The 22,997-nt window shown below is 51.4% G+C and overlaps 1 protein-coding gene across 1 annotated transcript; it reads left to right on the forward strand.

Annotated features, from left to right (window-relative positions):
* Nucleotides 1-4,558: 4,558 nt before the first annotated feature.
* Nucleotides 4,559-22,752, forward strand: ACVRL1 (activin A receptor like type 1). Its single transcript, XM_032785641.2, has 10 exons — nt 4,559-6,958; nt 7,619-7,690; nt 9,314-9,544; nt 10,180-10,394; nt 12,054-12,153; nt 13,082-13,228; nt 13,319-13,594; nt 14,206-14,403; nt 17,785-17,915; nt 19,356-22,752. The coding sequence occupies exons 1-10, from the start codon at nt 6,892-6,894 to the stop codon at nt 19,488-19,490; spliced, it is 1,572 nt and encodes a 523-aa protein (XP_032641532.1). The 5' UTR covers nt 4,559-6,891; the 3' UTR covers nt 19,491-22,752.
* Nucleotides 22,753-22,997: the final 245 nt, after the last annotated feature.

A 22,997-nucleotide genomic window follows, 5' to 3' on the forward strand; every position in this document is an offset into this window, starting at 1 on the left:
ACACACACACATACACACGAGAGGGTCAGAGATGCTTCGCAGGATTTGTTTGTTACTGTTTCTAAAAAGCTTCCAGGCTAGAAATAAAAAAAACCCTTGCTGTTCTTGGCACAAACAAACAGAAAATCAGCCTTGCCCTCCTGTTTCTCTAACACACAGAATTTGAGAAAAAATAAACACGTGGGTGGGGAGGGGGCGTCTGGGCTGATTTTTTTTTTAAATAACAAATCCTGTTTCTCTGATTTTTAATGTAGCAACTGTCTTGAGTGCAGGGCAGCACAAAGCCTGTGCTGTGCAATATGGTTGCTTGAGGCATCTACTGGCTCTGGGCACACTGCGCCAGGCATGCCAATGTTCCCGGAGCAACCTTTGGAAGGCTCCGAGGCTGAGTTAGGCTCCAAAATGGGCCTGAAGGAGACCCCTGAGCCAAGCGAATCTGATCTTTGGCTCCCAGATCTACATTTTCTCCAGCCCTAGGAATACAGCATGTTCCCTGGATCAGACCATTGGCCAGCTCCTGAAAGCTTCAGTGGCAGATGTCACTGCCGTATGCACCTGGCCAATTCTGTCCTGATGGGCTGGGAGAGGAGGGGAATCTTCATAGCTCTGCCAATTTAGGTTCAAAGCCCATTGAAGTAAACGGAAAAACTCCCACTGAGCGCAATGGGCTTTCGATCTAGCAACGCATGGTCTGGTTTGCAGAGGAGTGAGCACCCCGGCTGCCTCTGACCTGAAGGGGAACTTCAGCATGTCTGACAACCAGCCTAGAGCAGCAGTGTCCTGGAAATTGCCTCAATCTTCTGCCTCCCCGGGCAGGAATAACGCTTGCTGCCAGCCGAGTGCTCATGTGCTTTGGGAGGGGAGGGGGGCGTCAGCACAGTTGCTGGTTCTCAGGGAACAAAAATAAGGAACCAGGTCATGAGCTGCATCCTGGCACTCAAAACCCAAAAATGGCTTTTCTGCATGCGGGTCACTGGGCAGGAGCCCTAGATCTCTCCCATGCGAGCATGTGACTGTGTGAACCATGGTGATCATTCCGTTGATGATTCTCTTTCCTCGTTTGGTTTCATGTCAGCTAGTTAAACTGTTCTCCAGTGTGAACCAAGCCAAGGGCACGGTGGTGGGAAGAGAAGAAGAGTTTAGGTCTCAATCTTCAAAGTATCCTTTGGGGTCTGATCTGATTCTGGGTACCTGCTGCTCCCAGTCACTTCATTTGGAATTGTGGGTGCCCTGCACCTCAGAAAATCAGGCTCAAGATCACGGTCTCAAAAATTGAAGCTTTTAAACTCTGTGGCCCCCTTGGAAGACATTGGTCTTGCTCTGCGTCTGCATTGTGATCAAAGGCCTGCGGCACAGCCGGGGCTGGCCGGGTCAGCTGGCTTGGGGGTCTGGGCTATCAAACTGCAGTGTAGCTTTGCAGGCTCGGGCTGGAGCACAGGCTCTGAGACCCTGCGAGGGGTCTGAGACCCTACACTGCTATTTTTAGCCCTGCAGCCCGAGCTAGCTCAGCTGGGTTTGAGATTCAGCGCGGTGGGTTTTTATCCCAAGTGCGGCAGTGTCCTCTGGGGACAATTCATGGTTTCTCTGGATAGTATGTTACACAAGTGCAAGGGGCTGTCTCTGACCTTCGGAGACCTGCTCTGCACTGGCATGATGGCTGCAGGAGGCGCCAGGCATGACTGTCTCAAGCCCAGGGAGCTGGTTTGAATCCAGCCCAGCTCAATGTGAACAGAGCGTAGTTACTGCTTAGGTGGGGTTCTGCATCAGGAGTTTGGTGGGACTCGATCTAGTTCTTTCCGGACATGTGTCCACAGCTCAGAAACCATCATCATGAAAGGCGCTTGCTGGCAGCCCTGGCACATGGACCAAGGCCTGAATGGGCCACAAAGACTGAACCCTGGCATATTCAGATAGTCCTGCCAAGGCACAATTAGGGCTTATGGGTGGAGCAGGGGAGCCTACACGCACGGACTGGTCACTGGTCCTGTGCAGAGAGGATCTCAGGGCTCTCTCTGGTGCCCTTCACAAGCACTAAACGCACTCCAGATTTGATAAAAACCGGCTCTGTGCTGAGTAGAGGGCAGGGTTGGCCTTACAGCTGCAGTGGGATCTTGGGCTGGCAAGCTGCTTGTGAAAGAAGGGTGTGGTGCCAAGGGGAGTCAAGGAGAGACAGAGACACATCTGCAAGCATTCAAAGCCCTGCTTCCTTGGATGCTCTGAGTCAAAGTGGCCCATGGGGAATTGCAGCTCTGAGTGCACTTCCATTTTCAAAGAAATTGTAACTTTGCGTTCTCCACCCACATTCTTAATAGAAGCATCTTTGATAGGTCATTACATTGGCCAGCTTTCTTATGTGGTTATATAGGACATCGTAGCATAACATCTTAAATGGCTGGCATGCTCTTGCTTTATAAATCATATCAATAGCACATGCATGGAAGGGGTGGAATTAAAGTTGCTTTAACTCTGATTATCCTCACACAAGTTCTCGGCTGGTGTAAACTGATATAGCTCTGTTTATTTCACTGGAGCTATTCCGATTTACAGAAGCTGAGAATCTGGTCCCTCTGTTTATTTATTTGTGGTTCAAAGGGTCACAGACCAGATAAGGCTGCCTTGCCTCTTTTCCCCTGAGCAGTTTGTCAATATATGGAGCCTTGCCTAGTGGTTTCCATTAGAGAGGAAATTGATGATACAAGTCAGGAATTTCTCTGGTCTAACCCTGTTTATTTACAGTGAATGAACACAGGGTCTTATTTCCCAGAATACAGAAGGAAAAAAGTGCAGGATGTTTCCTTGGAATTTCCAAGCCAGCTTCTCCAGCCAGTCCTGTGCCCCAAGGAGTCTGTCTCTCTGCTCCTCTGGGCTAGTCTCACAGCTGTTTCTCTTGCTGTCTGCTGGTTTTCTGGGCTCTTTGCTTCTCTCACATGTCAAAAAATCCTTCAGGCCAGGGGTTCTCAAACTGAGGATCAGGACCCCTCGGGGTCATGAACTGTCAACCTCCAGCCCAACCCCCTATTGCCACCAGCATTTATAAGGGTGTTAAATATATTTAAAAGTATGTTTAATTTATTGTGGGGGGTCACACTCAGATGCTTGTGATGTGAAAGGGGTCACCAGTAAAAAAGTTTGAGACCCACTGCGTTAGCCCCTACATTTCTGCAATCTGTCATAGAAAAACCCCACTTATTCTCCCTGGGGTCCTTCTTGATTAGGCCTTCCCATGCAGCCTAGTGACTTGGGCAGTGGCTTCTATTATGTCCAGCTATCATTATTTAAAAAGGGGCTTCACTTCTTCTATTTGGAATGAATGAAAGGTGGTCAGCACACCCTTCCGTTTTAACCAGGTCTATGATCAGTGGTTGCCATCAACCCTTCCAGTAGAACCATGTTTAAAAATTCTTCTTCCCTGTGTTTCTAACTCTCAAGGCTATTAAAACTGAAAGGACTTGAAACTTCCAACTGATTTTCCACCGCTGATACTGCCTTCTGTTGGACCCTTTTGTGCGTCAGTTGGCTTGGGATGGGGATAGTGCTCCAGGCACTTCCATTTGGTTCCCCACACTTGCAGGACACACTGCGTGGTGAAATTAGAGCACTTTGGTTCATTGGGTTTTTTGTGCTTGGATTCAGGGGGTTGATTCTAGAAACACTCCCAAGAGGAAGTTCCACTCGGCTCTAAGATTTAGGTGCTGCCACTTTTTTCACCAGTCTTGTAATATTTAGGGTGAAATCCTGGCTCCATTGAACACAATGGCAAAAATCCTAGTGACTTTAGTGGGGACCAGGATTTCCTGTGGAGTCCCTGCTCTGAAAGGAGACTGATGATGGGGGGGTCTCAACTCTCAATTAAAATGAAAAAAGTAAGTTTCTAGCCCTCGTGATTGCAGAGAAAAGCCTGGAAATGGGTCTCAAGTGCCCCCCTAAGGGCTCACAAAGCAAACGGTAACAAGCCTCAGCTAGAGTAGCTTTGAAAATCGTACAATTCGTAAGCCAATCTCGTCATACTTTGGGGCCTGACTCCTGATTCTGGAACCTTTGGGGTCAGACGTCTACAGCCAGGCTACCTGTCCCGAGCCCTGCACTTGCTTCTGAGTCGAGGGCCATAGCTGGTACCAGTTGGCACAGAGACGCTGAGGCCGTGGTGTGCAGACCTAATGAGGTGAGAGAGCTGCAGAGAACATGTGAATGGTGAGTCACTGGTGCAGAGGGTACAGGAAATTAAATCTCCGTTTCTGGAACAGAAGCTTCCTTCTAGAAGCAGCTGCTTGGAAAGCAGCAGAATAAAGTGAGTTTTCAGCAGTTCTCAGGACCCTCCCCCCTCCCACCATGTTTCTGTTACTGATGAGAACCAGAGAGCTCAGGCTGGGGTCACGGGGCTACTTGTGACAGAGATGCTTTGGGTCTCTGGAGCAATGTTACAACATCCAAGTTGTGGGGCTTAAAGAGCCATCTGTGTTAGCGTGTGAGGGAGAGAGGGAAATAGGACGAAAGGGAGGATAGAGATGGGGGAAGGGATCAGAGAACACGGGAGAGGCGAGAAGAGAGGAAGAAAGAGAGTAGGGGCGAGCAGGAAGGAAGGAGATCAATAGCGTATGGCTCATCCGCGTCTGCCAATAGCAAACGCCTCCACCAGCTGGAGATTGGACTCTAGATATGGAGGGCTCTAAGTTCTACCGAGAATTCTTTCCCGGGGTCTGGCTCTAGCCCACATGCCCAGGGTCTAACTGATCGCTGGGTTGGGAGGGAATTTCCCCCAGGTCAGAGTGGCAGAGACCCTGGGGGTTTTATACCTTCCTCTGCAGCACCGGGCACTTCAGGGTTTGAACTAGAGTAAGTGGTGCGCTCGCTGTAACTTGGAGTCTTTCAGTCATGGTTTCAGGACTGGCTAATGCAGCCAGAGGTTGCAAGAGTGAGTGGGCAAGATTCTGTAGCCTGCAATGTGCAGGAGGTCAGACTAGATGATCATGATGGTCCCTTCTTGCCTTCAAGTCTATGAGATCAGGAAGAAGGAAAGAAAGGAAATGGATCATGGGAGCTAAACAGAACTGGGCCCAGCTCTTTGGAGGTGCCACTGGGCCCAAAGCCCATTTTCCGGGAGCTTCCTTTGTCTCCAGACTCTGGATGGGGCCTAGATTGCCAGGACAGCAGCCATCCAAACTTGGGCACCATGGAGATTGCAATTCCTATTCCAGGTTCCTGCTTGCAGCCGGGCGGACCCAGCCTGTGAGATGAAGGGTCAGGTGCCACCCTGGAGCGAGCTAGCGCTTTGATTTAACCAGGAGTGTGTTTTGCTTACGCCAGGGCTGGATCAGTGCCCCGGTGTCTGCACTGACTGTGGGGCACGTGAGATTGGGGTGCAGCCCATGTGACTGTCCCTGGTTCAGGGCGCAGCTGCTGGGGATCACCTATCCCTCCCCCCAGGAACGTTGCCCTATCTGTGCCAGTGTTTGGGGGACGGGCCTCAGAGAACCCCATTGCCCAACATGGGTTCAGCCTGCAGATGCATCAAGCCCCTTTGCTCACCCTTGAAAGGGCTGTTTGCCTGCTGGTGCTTTATCCACAAAAGCTGCAGATTCCCTGGCCAGAGGCAGCTCCCACTTCCAGCCCCAAATCCCACTGGAGCTGAGTGTCTGTTTCCCCTCTGGGAGAACAACAAAGCGAGTTATTTCGGGGAGGAAAGGTCCCTGCGAGGCTGCCCTATGGCTGGAGCCACAGAGCTGCTGTCTGGGCCAGAGATCTGTTTGTGCGGCTGGGAGCTGTGTGTGTTTGCGTGACTCCCCTTTTCCCATCAAGGCCAGAATCTAAACAATCTTGATTCCTGTTCTGGCTTCAGCGGCGGGCAGTGGGCAGGGCTCCCTGAATTGCAGGAAACGGAGCCATCAGCCTGTTTACGTAGAAATCACAGACGGAGGTGGGTGGAGAACCCTGGGCTCCCAGGACCCAGGGGCTCGTCTATTTAGAAAGGGGTCCAGAACCGAAGGAGACGGCTGCACAGCGGGGAGGGACGCTTGGGGACAGGGGTGAGGTCAAGTCTTCATCATGTTTAGTTTGGCAAGAATTCCCTTTTTACAAGGAAGAATTTAAAAAACAAAAAACCCTCCCTCTCCATAGGAGCAGCTGGGAAACTTTTGGCTGCCTGCTAGGAGTGTATTTGTATCACTGATAAGCCTGATACCAAAGCCCACTGGAGGACCCAGTCCGCAAGTCTCTGCAATGCACAGCTGGCCTGAAGGATACTTCGGAGCAGGCCCACGGAGCTGTATCTCCCACCAAATCAATTCCCTGCCATTGCCACGAGCCCCCATATTTTTCTGCCTGTGATCTCCTTTAGTCTAGTACAGATTACTGGCCTCAGGACAGAGGTAACTGGGCGGGGTTTCGTGGCCCGATATGCAGGAAGTCAGCCTAGGTGGTCTGGGGGTCCCTTCTGGCCTTAGAAGCTCAGATTTTGATGCACAGAGGAGAGGTGTGGTGGAGGGGAAGGTGAGTCCATCTTCATCAGGCCTTTCTGAGCCATTGCTCTTTGATCCTGCATGTTCTATTGCTTAGACCTAGTTAAATCCCGCTAGCTGCACTGCCCTGCTTTGCCCTGCTGCATCCCATTACGTCTGTTACTCCCTGGCTCCCCTTTGAACTTCCTAGGTCCCCCATTAGTTCCTGCCGCCTACTCTGCCCCTGCTGTGTTAGTGATCAGATCGTGTGGAACTCGTTGGTTCCCTGTTTTAAAACTGTAGCTTGGTTGGTGCAAGTTGGGTGCTGTGCTCCACGCCAGAGATGGCTGCATTTCAGTGGTGGTGAGGCTGCGCAGCCTGTAAAATGCTTTGACGTAGCTTTCCCTGGGATGCAAGGAAGTGCAGCAACACAAGTTGCTACAATGAAAAGAGGCTGATGTATCTATTGCTCTTCACACGACAACAGAGCATGAAGCCACCGCAGGGACACAGCTGGGTCACAGGTAAGGAACCATGCTTACTACACACATGCCAGACCTAGCTACAACCACCCTGCTGCCCTGGCTGGTTTCTGGTGGCTTCTCCAGCCCCAAACACAGTAAGCGCCACTAGCAGGTTCACAAACCATTTAAAGGTATACCACCCTATACCTGTCTGCTACCCTTCTGTATACAAATGGACTGTTGTCAATCATTGCAGAGTTTGCACTGAGTTTATTTACACGCATTACCAATGCAGACTGATCTTCTGGAGGCTGAGTTTAGCTGAATGCATTTTCATGCAGTTATGTGTCGTAAAGATCTCCTGTAATCGCTCTCAGGAAGAGGTGGTAACTGTGATATCCAGGCCAAGTTCCACTCTGGATAATTCCGTCCTACCTACCTACATCCTGCCCCCTCCACCCTGGCAATTTCAGTTGACTACAGAATCCTTTATTTCCTCTCCAAAGTCATTGTGTAGCTTTGCCGAGCGACTGTGGAGCAGCTGATCCATTCCAGCCCAGACGTGGCTGCATTTCAGGGATGCATGAAGTAACCCCCTGTATGTAATGAAGTTGCACAATAATAATATCATTTGCATTTGCAAAGAGCTTTCAGATCCTCCAGGTGAAAGAGGCTGCCGAATTGTGAGACTGTGCCATTAATTAATTCTGTTTTCTCCAGAGAAAATGCTGCAAGGAGCCACTGGGAGCTTTCTTCTGCTTGTTCTGACTGTTCCAAGGAGCTTTCCAGCCGGTATGTAGCAGAATAGCCAGAGTGACTAAGAACAGTGCAGTGTTCCCAGAGCATGGTTGTTTCTTTATGTAGCATGCAGGTAACTGAAATAAATGGTGGGACATTTGGAGATTTAGTTATATACTCGCCTCTCAAAATAAGTCACCATCCCAGGCAACTTATTTGTTCCCTGTGTGTCTGCCTGGAGAGGTCAGAAGAAGGAGCTGGGAGTCAGGATTCCTGGGTTCTATTCCAGCTGTACCCATGACTAGCCACGTGATCTTGAGTGAGTTGTTTCTTCTCATGTGTCATAGAATCTCAGGGTTGAAAGGGACCTCAGGAGGTCATCTAGTCCAACCCCCTGCTCAAAGCATGGCTAATCCCCAGACAGATTTTTACCCCAGATTCCCTAACTGGCCCCCTCAATGATTGAACTCACAACCCTGGGTTTAGCAGGCCAATGCTCAAACCACTGAGCTATCCCTCCCACTGCTGACCTCCCTCCCAGTGTTAGTTTACTATGGTTCATAACATGCTTTGAGCTCGGTGACATGAAACTGAGAGATGGGATGCAGGGAGTATTCTTAAATACCTAGGGCTTTTCCCTGGGGTGGGATCCTCTTAGTCATGGAGAATGCTGTCTTGGGCTATTAACTGGACATCTCTCAGTGTCCTCCAGTTACCCCAGTCTGCTCATCTCCGTCACTGGTCAGCCCCAGCCCAGGGTTGTCTCTTCACCCTGTTCACAGCTACCCAGTGCTGAAGCAAGAAGGCACTATTTGAGGCCTCGCTGTTAGAGCCAGTGCCATGGGAGAGCTCTGTGCAGAGGGAGACACTGGCGGGTTTGCATTAGAGATGAACCCAAGTTGTGATACAGGCCAAATCCCAACCACAGCATACGTAGGGCTCTGGGGCTTCAAACCAGAAACCTTGCTTGGGGTCAGAGCTCACAGCTCCAGCCTGACTCTGATGGGCCAAACACCCCAAAAAGGCGAATTCAGGTTCAGGTCTCGACTTTGCCCCTGCTCTGGGGAATGCCATGATGATGATGATTGTCCCCAGCCTAGGTTCTGGGTTCCAGACATAACTTTAGGGCCCAGGTTTAGAGACAGGACCAAGACTAAATTCCAGATCCAAATGCCCCTGAGTGGCGCTCAGAGTCCAAATCCACATGTGAAATTGCGATGGGATGAACAAAAACAGCTGGATCAAAAAACACTGACCTTCCTGAAGTTAAAGCCCTAGAGACAAATATCCTGGTTTGAGCCTGTCCCCAAATTCTTTCTCATCTATCCATCACATTTGTCTAGCTATTTATTTAGCTATTTATCTGCCAGTCTAAGCCTGGATTTTCAGAAGATCTCAGGGGCAGATTTTCTGGTGATCAGCACCTAGAAAATCTGGCCCGCATGGCCCAGCCTCGACTAGCTGACCCTCACCTATGTGAGACTTGCTGTTACAAGAAGCTGGTTTGTGTCCTCCAGTATTTATTAATGACCTGTCTCCCAGCCCAGTTAGAGTCCTCCCATGACATTCAGGGAGTGCCGGATGTAACACACCCCAGCTGGAATGTGGGGAGAGTCCTGTGTGCCCACCCTGGCTCGGCCCGTCCATGAACAGTGCTATCTCGTTTGTGTCCTGCAGAGAACCTGATGTGCGCCTGTGATGCGCAGATGCAGCCCTGTCACAATGCCACCTGCTTGGGGAAGGTGTGTTTTGTGAGCAAAACCCTGGAGAATGGGAAGGCCATCCAGGCCAAGGGCTGCCTGAGTAACCATATCCTGGAGCACTGCCAGATTCCGGCCATGGAAGAATATGCCATGAACTGCTGCAGCTCCAACATGTGTAATGAGAACATCAGTGTCTTCCTGAAGGGTACGGCCTAGCCGTGTCCTCGGTCCCTGGCGTGGCTGGGTGGAGGGAGCTCTCCTGTCTGGTAGTTTGTCCCAGGCTCCCACTCCCTGCCTTGGGGAACCCTCCAACAGCCTTTGGGGAGACAGGAATTTCCCCGGAAATCACTCTGAGGCTGCCCTGGTTCCCCTCTGCCCTTGTCCCCTCAGCTCAGGTGCCTCCCAGCCCCGAGCTCAGGCCCTGGGCTGCTGCATCCATGCTCACTGGATCCCAGCAGACTCTGTCCACCTCCTTCAGTAGGAGGAGAGCTGTCAGCAGGAACTGGGGTGATATTTGCTGTCAGCTCTCCAGCTCTCTGCTTGCTGCCCCTGATTTGCTCAGGGCTGCTGGGGAGTCGGACTGGCCCTTTCACACCCACAGAAAGGGTGGCTCCTAGCAGCCCCGAGGCTGCTCTAACTTACACCAGGGCCCTACATGGCTCTAGAATATGAGAAAGAGAAAGGTGGCCTGAAGCCCCCTCCCTGTCCCAGCACAGGAGCACAGAAACCAAGCTGCAGACCGCACAGTCTATTCCATCCAGGCCTGATCCCTGCTCTGACTCCACGCATACTGCATTTGCCTCTGGACTCCACCACAGCTCGTCCTTTTCTTCCCCTCAGGCCAGGAGCAGCCCGAAGAACCCGCCTCTCTGAAGAACCTTCTGCTGATGATCCTCGTCCCCTTGCTGGCCCTCCTCGTGCTCGTCACGCTCATCACACTCTCCTTCTGGAAGCTGGCTCAGCACCGCAGGAAGCGGCTTCTCATCAGACATGATGACTTGGGGGACACAGACTTCATACTGAAAGCCTCCATGGTTGGAGACAGCACCTTAGAGGTGAGTGGTCCTGAACAGCCTGCCCGCTACGGACCAGAAATGGCGATGGCCACAGGCTCCCACCCTGCAAACCCCCCCGGGTCTGAAGGCCCCAGAGTTCTGGAGAGGTTGGATCCAAAGCTGAACTTTGTGGCCAGAGCCCATTGCTGTGTCACAGTGAAGGGCTCTCTCCCTAACTAAGCGGATATAACATTCAGCAGTGCAAGTAAAGCGGTACCCTCCAGTCTGCAGTACCAGTATGGGGTACTGGAAAGCCTTGGGGCTAACCCACTTCTCCAGGGGCAGTGGCTGCGTCCTGCTCTTTAAAGGAGCAGAACGCAGATAGGGAGAGTATTCATTCTTTGCAGCCAAACTAGTCTAACATGCATTTTGTTAACTGGAACTGGAGCAGCAAAACAAAGAAAACAAATGCCTCATTTTCCAGCTTTGTGGGTGAGAGAACGATAAGTGAAGATTATAAGGCCAGACACTGATGGCCTTAAACCAGCTGCCTCAGGAATCTGCCGAGAACTTTGTTGAAAATACGTTCCTCATCTTAGCAAAGGAGCTAAGACTTTTCACACATCTGCCCGCCTTTATTCGAATGAAGCTCCTTCTGATCTGACAGCTCGGGCATTGTCAGTTTCATCCAGAACAATTTACGAACTTGGAACCTTATCCTGTAAACCCTTAATCATTTGATCAATCCCATTGAAAACAATGGGACTATTTACATGACTATGGACCACTTTTGTGGGCTGGTAAGAGTTTCAGGAGTCTGTTCTGTTCCTATAAAGGAAGTTGAACCCCCCATTGAAAAATGCAATGTTTGACAATGCCATAAAGCAGTTTAGGATACAGTTCTGCTTAAAATTTGTTTTTAATGTGTCATATATAGGCTGAAATGACTCCTCACCCAACTCCTATATTCCATAAAGCAGACGGAATACTACATATCTAGGGGGAAAGTGAATAGTTAAGCATGTTGATGTTTGTATGTACAAAGGGGAGTTGTCGGAGGGGACGGGGAGAGCGTGTGGGTCCCGGGCTGGGGGCAGGGCAGGGAGGAGTCACATGGAGGGTCACGTGCCCCACTTGTCTCCCTCTCATGAGTGCAGTACTGGCAAGAAATGATTTCTACTTGCACCACTGATAACATTGAATAGGAAAGGTATATGGGTGGCATGGATTTTATGGTCTCCATAATTCTCTCTCCAGTTCACCTCTAGGTGCCACACAGCCATCTCTGTTCCACAGGTCACTGGTACCCCTCCTTGCAGCTTTTACTTTGTCTCCACCCAGAACAATCTTCATGCCACAACCCCACCATCACGTGCCCACTCTCTGCCCCTTCCTATGATCACACACCCCGTCTCCATGCCCTTTTCCCCCAGCCAATCTACGGCGATGCACCAATCCCCACCCAAAATCCATGCATTAACTCATCCATCTTCCCCCTATCACTGTGCCTATGTGCCCCATCTCTAGCCCCAGATCACCACCAGGCAGCTTCACCACCCTTGTGCACCCCACCTACCTCCCAGCGCCCCGCTCCTGATTGCCATGGTAACCGAAGAGATGGGAATTTAATGTTACTTGAGGGGTTAATGTGCCACAAGCCATTTGCAAGGTTACCTTGCTGCAAGCTCTGTCACTGACTTCCAGTGATCTGTCCCTCAGGACCTGCTGAACGAGGACTGCACGACGGGCAGTGGCTCCGGGCTGCCCTTTCTTGTTCAAAGAACTGTGGCTCGGCAGATTGCTCTGGTGGAATGCGTAGGTAAGAAAACCCAGCCACTGCATCTGCCTTTAAACATCTGCACGGGGTGAAGGAGGAGCCCCCTGGCTCAGCTATCAGCTGATTCCTTCAGCCAGTGAGCCAGGCATGTCCCACACTCCATCCCGGGAGCAGCTAGAGATGACCATGAATCCTGACCCTCGGGAGAAATTTCGGACTCTGGTTAAGGCCATCTTTGTTACCCACCCGCTAGCCCATGGCCCTCTGGAGATGCTTAGTATAGGAGGGGGAAGGATGAGCAGGTCTTGGACTGGAGCTAAGCTCTTCCTAACCCCTAATCCCTGATATCTGATGGACTGGGCTCTGGCCATGAGGCTTCTGGCTTAACTCTTCATGGTACAGACTATGCCTGGCCCCAGGGGACTCGACCTGACCCCTAGCCCGACAGACCAGGCCCGGCCCCGGGGGACCTGGCCTGACCCCTAGCCCGACAGACCGGGCCCGGCCCCGGGGGACCTGGCCTGACCCCTAGCCCGACAGACTGGGCCTGGCCCTGGGGGACCCAGCTTATCCCCATGACTTTATAGGCCAGGCCTGGGCATGAAGTCACCTGTCCTAGCCCCTAATTGCTCAGACTAGACCCGATTAAGACAAAGAAAAGTCCTGGCAATTTGGTAGTGAATAGATTTATTTTCTGACGGCCTCAGGCTGCTGGGTTGCCCAGCGGCCGTCAGAGGGTGCAGTGCAGTGGGTCAGCCATGGGACCAGATTGCCTCTAGTCATTGATCCACAAAGAACATAAAACTTATCCTGAGGTGGCTGAGGTTGCTAAGCCTCTCGCTTAGGCAGCAGTGGCCTGGGCTTCTATCCCGACGTGGTCCAGTGGGGGCAGGGGTGCCCCATGTGAGCCCATCACCTGGGCTCGCTCAGCACCGGCAGGCAGCGTGACGCCGTGTCCGTGTCATGGCAGGGAAAGGACGCTACGGGGAGGTCTGGCGCGGCGTGTGGAACGGGGAGAACGTGGCCGTGAAGATCTTCTCCTCCCGGGACGAGCAGTCGTGGTTCCGCGAGACGGAGATCTACAACACGGTGCTGCTCAGGCATGACAATATCCTGGGTGAGTAGCAGCCCACAAGGGTGTTTATGTGGCGCCTGGCCTGCTAGTGCACCCCTGTTCCATGGCCCCTTCTGCTTTGTCCCCCTCTAGGCTTCATCGCCTCTGACATGACGTCAAGGAACTCTAGCACCCAGCTCTGGCTCATCACTCACTACCATGAGAACGGCTCACTCTACGACTACCTGCAGAGGACGGTGCTGGACACCCAGACCTGCCTGAGGCTGGCCTGCTCCATCATCTGCGGCCTGGTCCACCTGCACGTGGAGATCTTCGGGACCCAAGGGAAACCAGCCATCGCTCACCGGGACCTGAAGAGCAGGAACATCCTGGTGAAGAACAACATGCAGTGCTGCATCGCAGACCTGGGTAAGGAAGGTGGCTCAATGTACAGGGCCAGAGCCAGGGCTGTAACCCAGTTGTGTGTGTCATTTTGCTTGGGGAACAGAGGAACTGACTATATCAGACCTTTGCCTCCTCTATGCCTAACCACTGTCTGGATTCCCTTTCACCTGTGCGCCTTGTGTTGAAAAGGCAGGTGCATCTCTAGGGGATGATAAAAACAAAGGCTGTTTCCTCTGCCAGTGGAAGGGATGGTCTACTCATCAGAGCTTAAATATTTAGTTCCCTGGAGTCACAGGTTCAAATCCTAGTGGGGTCAATTCCGGGGTACTTTTTCCTCCCCAGAACAAAATGGTAGTGTTTCAGGAGGTGTCAGTCCCCAGGTGAAAATAAATAGCCCCCCACTTCGCAGCCCCACTGATCAGTAGAAGGGAGGTGAGTGGGATAAGCCAGGGAAGGAAAGAAAGAACAATCGCCATGGGAGACAGAGGCACACAGGCTGTTCTGATCCAAGGTGGACTTCCCTGGGCTGTAAGCAGAAAACTTTGCCAGGCCCAGATTTCCTCATAGAGAGAGGAATGAAAACCCAGGCCCCCTGTGTCCTCCAGTTCAGCCTGCATGATGCTGCTTCCTTTCAGGGCTGGCGGTCATGCATTCCCAGGGCAGCGACTACCTGGACATTGGGAACAACCCTCGGGTTGGCACCAAACGCTACATGGCTCCCGAGGTCCTGGACGAACACATCCGTACCGACTGCTTCGAATCCTATAAGCAGACAGATATCTGGGCATATGGTCTGGTGCTCTGGGAAATCACCAGGAGGACGGTTGTTAATGGTAAGGGGCAGTTGGGGGGCTTTGGGCAGTGAGACGCTGTGCTCCTAATTCTCTGTCCGCATGCACAGACACACAAATGTGGGTGTCATACAAGGACCCTTCTCTATGGATATGCACACATCTGTCTGTCCTTTTATAGTACCTGGAGACTGCCTGGGGCCCCTGGTCTTTATATATGCACAGAATATCTTGATGTCTGCAGACACCTGAAAGGGTCCTATCTATTCTGCTAACCTTCTATATTCACTGTCTTATACCCAGACTGTGAACTCTTTGGGGCACAGACAGCCTCCTTGTTCTGTTTGCACAGCACCCAGCACACTGGTCTCCTGGGCCAGGACTGGGGCTCCTTGTACAACCTCAATACAGATAATGCATCCTAACCTGCAGAGAAAGAACTGGAGCTCTGACTGGCCGGGCTGAAGCTGAGACTGCCTGTTTTAATAGGAAGTTGGCAGGCTCAGTGTCCTGAGTGTTGCAACAGAAGGCACTGGGTAAATAGGTCGGTTTAGGAGCATGGCACAGCCTGTGGCTGCAGCCGCAGCAGAGAGGCTGAGCGAGCGGCAGGCTGGAGTGAGAGCCGCGTCCTCCTGTGAGTTAGTGAGGCTCCCAGTGCAGAAATCAACGCTGCTCTGGGCTGTTCCGGTGAAGGTTTTCGGCTGCTCTGGGTGTTTTTTGCCCAAAGATTAGCTGTAAATTATAAACACTGTAATCTAGTGTCAGCGCTGGGCTCCCTGATTAAAGGGCCCATTCGACTCAATCAGCGCTTTGTTTGTTCAGCACTGATTAGAAAACAAGCAGCATCAGAGAACTGCTTGGAACCTGGCCACATCCAGGGGACTTCCAGCTCCTCCGGAGCAAGGGCTGGTTAACCCAGAGTGTTTCCCTCGTAGCCTGCCATGGCCAGGGGTTGGTCAGTGCGGGCCTTGGGCAGAAGCAGCTGTTGTGGGATGGGGATGGTGGGGAGGGCAATGGAGCTGAAGTGGAGCAATGACCCAAGAACAAATGGACCAGATGCAGACTCCTTCTCCAGGGCTTTGGGAGGTGGAATTCACCTCCCCTGCCCCATTCTCCTCCTGCAATAGCAGTGTCAGAATGTGGGAGGAGGGCTTAGCTTTTGCAGCTAGGACGCCCCCCAGGCACAGTCCTCTCGCCCTCTGGCAGCTTGGGGCGCTGTGGATGGTGAGCCTGGTGTGGTGGCTTCAGTCCATGTCCCAGTGGCCAGGCCTCCCTGGCAATGGAATGCCTCTCCCCCCACACACACACTCATTGTGGCAGCCTCAGCAGACGGGCCCAGGCTGGAATGAGTGCCACAGAGCCCATCTTTCCCTCCAGGGCAGGGCTAAGGGACACAGCAGGGGGGAAGGTTGACCCAGGTGGACACACACAGAGGCCTGCGGTCTCCCTGGCGTCCAGCTGGCATCTTTCACCAGCAGGAAAAGTCATTAAATGGGGGAAGTTAGGGGCAAAGTGGAAGCTCCCCCAAGTCACAGTCTGGCCAGGCTAATCTCATTTACAGCTCCCAGGAGCTCCCAGATTAAACACTTCACTTAACGAACCCAACAGTGCCCTTGCCTTGGCTGCCTTTACCTTTGTGGGGCCAAAGGCCTCTCCCAGCACTCAGTGCCGGGGAAACACCTCACTGTTCACTGCATCCCGCGGGGCAGGGTGAGGTGGGGGTTACACCCTCTGCCCCGAGGCTTCCAATCCCTTTTTGATGGAGGCTTGTGAGGTGCCAGATAAGAACTTCTCACTGCAGTGGGCTGATGGGACCCTGGAAGGGCTTTGGCAGCCAAAACGGATTAATCTCTGGCACAAAGACATATGGAGGCACTAAATATGAATGAGCCAGGGCCAGCTGCTGGCCAGTCTGTGATGAACAGCTGCCTGGCCTCCAGCTCACCACGAGGTGGCGGTTGGCGCTGCGTCTAAGACGAGGTCGGCAACCTTTCAGGAGTGGTGTGCCGAGTCTTGATTTATTCACTCTAATTTAAGGCTTCACGTGCCGGTCATACATTTTAACATCGTTAGAAGGTCTCTTTCTATAAGTCTATAATATATAAGTAAACTATTGTATGTAAAGTAACTAAGGTTTTTACAATGTTTAAGAAGCTTCATTTAAAATTACTTTAAAATGCAGAGCCCCCTGGACCGGTGGCCAGGACCCAGGCAGTGTGAGTGCCACTGAAAATCAACTTGCGTGCTGCCTTCCACACACATGCCATAGGTTGCCTACACCTGGTCTAAGACAAGGTTCCCAGATGAGCATTGGCCTGCTAAACCCAGGGTTGTGAGTTCAATCCCTGAGGGGGCCATTTAGGGAATTGGGGTAAAATCTGTCTGGGGATTGGTCCTGCTTTGAGCAGGGGTTTGTACTAGATGACCTTCTGAGATCCCTTCCAACCCTAATCTTCTATGATCTGAACTGGTCCCTGGTTTCCTGCAATTGCAACCAGTTCCAAAGGGAAACCCAGGGTTGGGGGAGTTCCCTCCCTATGAGCAGCCCTGAGGTGTTCACTACAGGCTTGGTGCATCTTCCCCGGAAGCACCTGGTAGCCAAGGAGGATTCCACCCAGGGTCTGATTTGGCAACCCAAACAGCACAGACTGAACCTGATGTGAGCTACGCCAGTGTGAATCTGGAGTGAGGGGGTGTAGTTTGTGGGTCAGCTCCTACAACGTGCTAGCACTGTGCCCGGTGTGTGAACACATTCGTGTCACACATCCTGGTGCGCTGCGTATCTGGTCATGCCTGCTCACGTTACATACCTCTGTCACGTTTCGTGCCATCCAGGATGTATAGCATGCTCGGTGTTAGTGTCCCATTGACTGGTTTTGCCCACCCATGTTCATACATATTCATACCATGGGGAGGGTCCGTAAGACTCTGCAGCCACTATCAGTACAGACAGCATGGGGAAAGGATCTCTGGGATGAAATCCTGGCCCCACTGATATCAATGGCAAAACTTCCATTGGCATCAGTGTGAGCAGTTCACCTCTGTTCTTCCGCTCCTCCAGAGACACGGCTGTCTATACGCTGTACAGCACCTAGCGCAGTCTTGACTGGGCCTCAGGCAGTGAGGTAATAGATGTGAGTCTGTTGTTTGAGACCGGAGCTACTAGGGGTTCTTCATGTCCCGAGTACAGTGCTAGGACAGGTTCATCTCCTTAGAAACAGGCACTCAGCAGGTCCGGGTCCATCCAGCAGAGGGCAGTGGTGCAAACGTGCACTCGCACGCGCACACGTGCCTGAGTGGTGCACACTCCTGCTGTTTGTCCTGTGGCTCCTGATGAACTACAGTCATTGGTGCATAGTGCTGATTTTATGCTGCATGACCATGCCAGCTTTCCTCACATGCTGCCTTCTCTTCCTCCGGCAGGGATAGTGGAGGACTACAGGCCTCCTTTCTTTGACATGGTGCCAAGCGACCCCAGCTTCGAGGATATGAAGAAGGTGGTTTGCATTGACCAGCAGACGCCCAGTGTCCCTAACCGGCTGTACTCTGACTTGGTAAGTGTGGCAGAGGGCACAGATCCACTCCAGTGGAGTGACTCTTTTTTAACTCAACCACTGTATAAATCCATAAATCCATAAATAAGATCATAAGACTGTCCAGACTGGGTCAGACCAATGGTCCATCTAGCCCAGGATCCTGTCTTCTGACGGTGCCTGGTGCCAGGTGCTTCAGAGGGAATGAACAGAACACGGCAATTATCAAGTGATCCATCCTCTGTCGTTCAGTCCCAGCTTCTGGCAGTCAGAGGTTTAGGGACACCCACAGCATGTTGCTGTGTCCCTGCCCCTCTTGGCTAATAGTCAATGATGGACCTATCCTCCATGAACTGATCTAGTTCTTTTTTGAACCTAGTTATACTTTTGGCCTTCATCACATCCTCTGGCAGTGAGTTCCACAGGTTGACTGTGTGCTGCGTGAAGAAGCATTTCCTTCTGTTTGCTTTAAACCTGCTGCCTATTAATTTCATTGGTAACTCCTGGGTCTAGTGTTATGTGAAGAAGTAAATAACCCTTCCCTAATCACTTTCTCCACACTAGTCATGGCCTTTTAGACCTTTATCATGTCCCCCCACCCTTAGTCATCTCTTTTCTAAGCTGAACAGTCCCAGTGTTTTTAACCTCCCCTCATATGGAAGCTGTTCCATCCCCTAATTATTTTTGTTGCCCTTTCCATATTTTTCCAATTTTAATAGATCCTTTTTGAGATGGGGTGACAAGATCTCAGTATTCAAGGTGCGGGTGTCCCATGGATTTGTATAGTGGATTTGTGATATTTTCTGTCTTATTATCTATCCCGTTCCTAACATTCTGCTCACTTTTTGGACTGTCGCTTCGCATTGAGTGGATGTTTTCAGAGAACTGCCCCCAGTGACTCCAAGATTTCTTTCTTGAGTGGTCACAGCTAATTTAGACCCCTTCATTTTATATGTATAGTTTGGGATTATGTTTTCCAATGTGCATTACTTTGCATTTATCAACACTGAATTTCATCTGCCATTTTGTTGCCCAGTCACCCAGTTTTGTGAGATCCTTTTGTAACTTTTCCTGGTCAGCTTAGGACTTAACTATCTTGAGTAGTTTTGTATTCTCTGCAGACTTTGTCACCTCACTGTTTACCCCTTTTTCCAAATCATTTATGAATATGTTGAATATTATTGGTATCAGGACAGATCCTTGGGAACCCCACTATTTGCCTCTCTGTACTGTGAAAACTGTCTATTTATTCCTACCCTTTGTTTCCTATCTTTTAACCAGTTACTGATCCATGAGGGGACCTTCCCTCTTACCCCATGACAGCTTACTTTGCTTACTTTGCTTAAGAGCCTTTGATGAGGGACCTTGTCAAAGGCTTTCTGGAAATCTAAGTACACTCTGTCCACTGGATCCCCTTGTCCATGTGTTTATTGGCCTTCTCTCTCTCTCGTCCCAACCCAGATTTTGTCCGCCCTGGCTAAGATCATGAAGGAATGCTGGTACCAGAGCCCCTCTGCTAGGCTCACAGCCCTGAGGATTAAAAAGACACTAAAGAAGCTGAGCAGTTCCCTAGAAAAACCCAAACAAGATGATTAACTGCGGGGAGCAGGCCCGAGAGCGCTGCCATCGGGTTTCTGACTCACTCAACCTCTGAAGCAGCAAAGAAGCCAAAGAGGTTCAAGGTCACCGAGTTTATGCTGCGCCAGGGAGGGGGCCAGGCCTTTTTGCGCAACTCTGAAACAAACCGGTTTTCCTCGAAGTCCAGCCCCGTTGTGGAAGGAGAATTTTAATTGGCCACCACTCCCCAGGGACCATTCCAACCTGCTGCAGAAAAGCCCCACTGAGCAGCTGCCAGTTGCCCCAGCATGTCTTTCGCAGTCGCTCTCCAGTGTCCTCAGAGTTGTTTTTTTGGAGGTTTTTTTTTTTTTTAATTAAAAAAAAATTCTCCCAGCCCATTTATAAAAATACCCGCTGGGTCTGTGAGCTGACGCCAGCCTGTCTCGCGTGCCAGACGGGAACATGAGCAGCAGCCCGTGCCCCACCCTGCTCACAAGAGTGGGGCGTTGACTCTGGACGCCACATCAGGACCATGTAAAAAGCAAGAATCTCAGTTTAGCCTTTGGGATCCTTTTGCACATGGACGAGTGTGCATGCATGTGCATGTGGGCGAGTGTGCATGCACGCATGTCTATCTGTGGGCACGTGTAAAATAACACAGTATGCACCCTGGAATCACCAGGAGGCGAGCAGCAGCGCAGTGACTGGAACTGGGCTGTGATGAACGCTCTGTGCTCATTCAGGGGCTGCAGCTGAAGCCACTGGGGGATGCACTAATTTAGCATCCTATTGAGAACTAAAGCTGCTCTCTATCCCAGTGGAGAGACCTCAGGGGACAGCCTGCCACCCTACCCTGGGGCTGAACACCTGTGGGGCTGCAGGTGTCATTTCTCCCTCCTGCGGTGGAGTTCTAGCCTTCACGCGCACCGACTTTTACTGGTCGTCATTCAGAGCCAGGTGAGGCTCTGTGCGGGAGGTGGGCCCAGGGGCTTTCTGATTTACTTTCATTTATTTACACCGGGCAGGAATTTGGTGCAAGCAGCCATTTGGGGTCTAGTGTTATCTTGACATTTCCTGGGTTGTCTTGATCTACCCTCTCCCGCCCCCAGAGGCAGGCGCAGAAGGGCAAGAAACACTCCCTCTTTCAGTGGGTCTGCCTCATTTCCCCAGCGTGTCCAGCTACTCCATCCCCACCAGCTGGCAAGCCAGCCCTGGCCAGCTTAATCTCACTGCTACCCTTGGCTGGAGAGGTGAGTTCCTGCCTCCTCCTCCATCACTGACACAGCCCAGCCTGAAGGAATCTGGGCTCTGTTCAGACCTGAGCTTCCCCAGTGAATTTGGCACCAGCAGGGCTCCCCGCCCACAGCTCCCCTGGTGACAGCAGCCAGGAATTCCCCGACGGGTGCAATGTGCAGTGTGTTTCTTGTATTCTGCAAAGGATGGTACTGGGTTAAGTCCAGGTTAGCATCCCCACCCCACCTCGCTGCTGCAGATCCCAGACGCCCTGTTAGCTCATAGATACTCCCTGCTGTAAAGGTACTTTGGGGGCATTCACTTCCGTGGGAACGGGAGTCACATCATCGTGTTCCAAGCAAACCTGCTAAAGACGGGTCTGAACCGCTGCGTCTGGCCCTGGCCTTGTCTCCTGTGGAGGCCTTTCCATCTGTGCACACTGGCCATGCAACGTGGCTGTTCTGACGGGGTGTCTTTCCCCCCACATTTTGCACAGGTGGAAATGACAACACAAGGTGCAAGGCAGGGCAGAATAAGACCCCAGGTCTCCCTAAAGGCAGCCCAGACTTCCAGCCACTGGAGGGGCCCACCTGACCCTCCCTTGTCTGTTACAGACAGAGGAGCCCAGAGGGACACTCCAGGTCCGTAAGGGACGCAACATAAGCCACATTTTAGAGCCGCATCTGAACTCGCCCCGGCTTTGGGGGGCTGTTTGGAAGCAGCGTTCTCATCGGGGTCCCTCTCTGGTTTATCCACATCTGGAACTCTCTACAGCTGGGACACCCCACCCCCTAATGCTGCCCACAGCTGCCCTGCTGCTGTCACACAAATGCGAGGACAGCGCTGAACAGCTGCGGGGTTCTATTGCTGGTGGTTTCAGCTGCCCAGCTATCAAGGAAGATACAAGCATGAGCAAAATATTGTGGCTGTGTGTGTTTGTTTTTGATTAACAGAGCCAGGGCTCAGCCCGGAGATATTCTGAGCACCCTCAGCTCCCCTTGATTTCGCCTGGAGCCGAGGGCGCTCAGTGACTCGCGGGGGCAGGTCCCTTGTTGAACAGATATGGGCAAATTAAGGGCCTGAGCGTGCTCCCACTGCAGTCCATGGGCAGTTTTACAACCGCTTTCAATGGGGCACAGCAGGACTGAGTCCCAGCTGTGGCCCACAGCCTCCTGGCAGGTTGTCAGTGAAGCCAAACACGCCCCCCCCCCCCCCCCCCGTGTATCTCACACAGCTCAGTCATTCCTGGAGCTGGGACAAAAACTGCCCCATTAGCACAGTGCTGTGACCAATCCTTATTGAAATCAGTGGCTCGTAGGCATAGATTAATGAAATACATGTCTGTCTCTGTGTATCCTAAGTAGCTCTGATTGGAGTACAGCAATATCATGGATTTCATGTGCTAATGAGCCCCTGAGGAGCCTTTCTCTCCGTCTCAGGAGTATAAGGATAAGAAAAAGCACATTTCCTGGCTCTCCTAAACCCCAGGGGAACAGGAGGACTCACATGCCTAAAGACAGGCACATGCTTTAAGTGCCTTGTTGAATGGGGGCCTGAAATACCTTCCTCTTGTCACCTCTCTTGTGATGCTCACCTAGTAGCCATCACTATATTTAAGGCAGAAAAATAGTTCCCATTATACCCTGCCATATTCTTCTCCCTCCTTCCTTCCCCGGGATGCAGCACCACAGAGATGTTTCAGCTAAAGAAGAAGCCAGTCCCTAAAGTTCTGACCCAGATCCAAAAATGTCTCCAAAGCTTAAGGCTGTTCAGATCTTGGGGATCAGTTTGGTCTCATCTGTACCATCAGTTTAAACAATGCCCAGAAAAACAGCTTTGGGTCCTATTCTATAGTTATTTATATGTTAAAATGTAATATATTGAATAAAATGTAAAGCAATTTTATCTCCTAAGCGCTGCAAAATCTCAGACTTTTGCCCAAAGTGAGATGTCAGGAGACAGGGAAAATCCTGCTGTCCAGAGCTCATACACGGTCTTTATTTATGCTCAAAGTGTTCAACTCCTGTCATATATCTCATTGGCATCCAAATCCTACAATAAACCTTATTTCCAAACCATTTACAATCTTTTCTTATTATAGATTTGGGGGGGCGGGGCTGATGTTGCAGCACATGGCTGCAAAATGAAGCCCCAGGGGATTTGCCTGACCAGTTTGGAAAGATTTGAAGGTGTCAGAGTGTAATTAGCAAGGGAGGATTTGGCCAGGGCTAATGCCCTGACTTTTACAAAAAAATCTGTCATAAGATCTTTAATGATCCATGAGTGGTCAAGACATTGGCTTTACACCAGAGG

Source organism: Chelonoidis abingdonii, chromosome 26, assembly GCF_003597395.2.
Source record: "Chelonoidis abingdonii isolate Lonesome George chromosome 26, CheloAbing_2.0, whole genome shotgun sequence".
Classification (NCBI taxonomy): domain Eukaryota; kingdom Metazoa; phylum Chordata; order Testudines; family Testudinidae; genus Chelonoidis; species Chelonoidis abingdonii.

Excerpts from the sequence above, each read along its gene's own strand:
- ACVRL1 (XM_032785641.2), top strand. The coding sequence starts at position 6,892 with ATGTATCTATTGCTCTTCACACGACAACAGAGCATGAAGCCACCGCAG. Across the intron at positions 13,229-13,318 it reads CAGGCATGACAATATCCTGG|GCTTCATCGCCTCTGACATG; the intron begins GTGAGTAGCAGC and ends GTCCCCCTCTAG. Across the intron at positions 17,916-19,355 it reads ACCGGCTGTACTCTGACTTG|ATTTTGTCCGCCCTGGCTAA; the intron begins GTAAGTGTGGCA and ends GTCCCAACCCAG.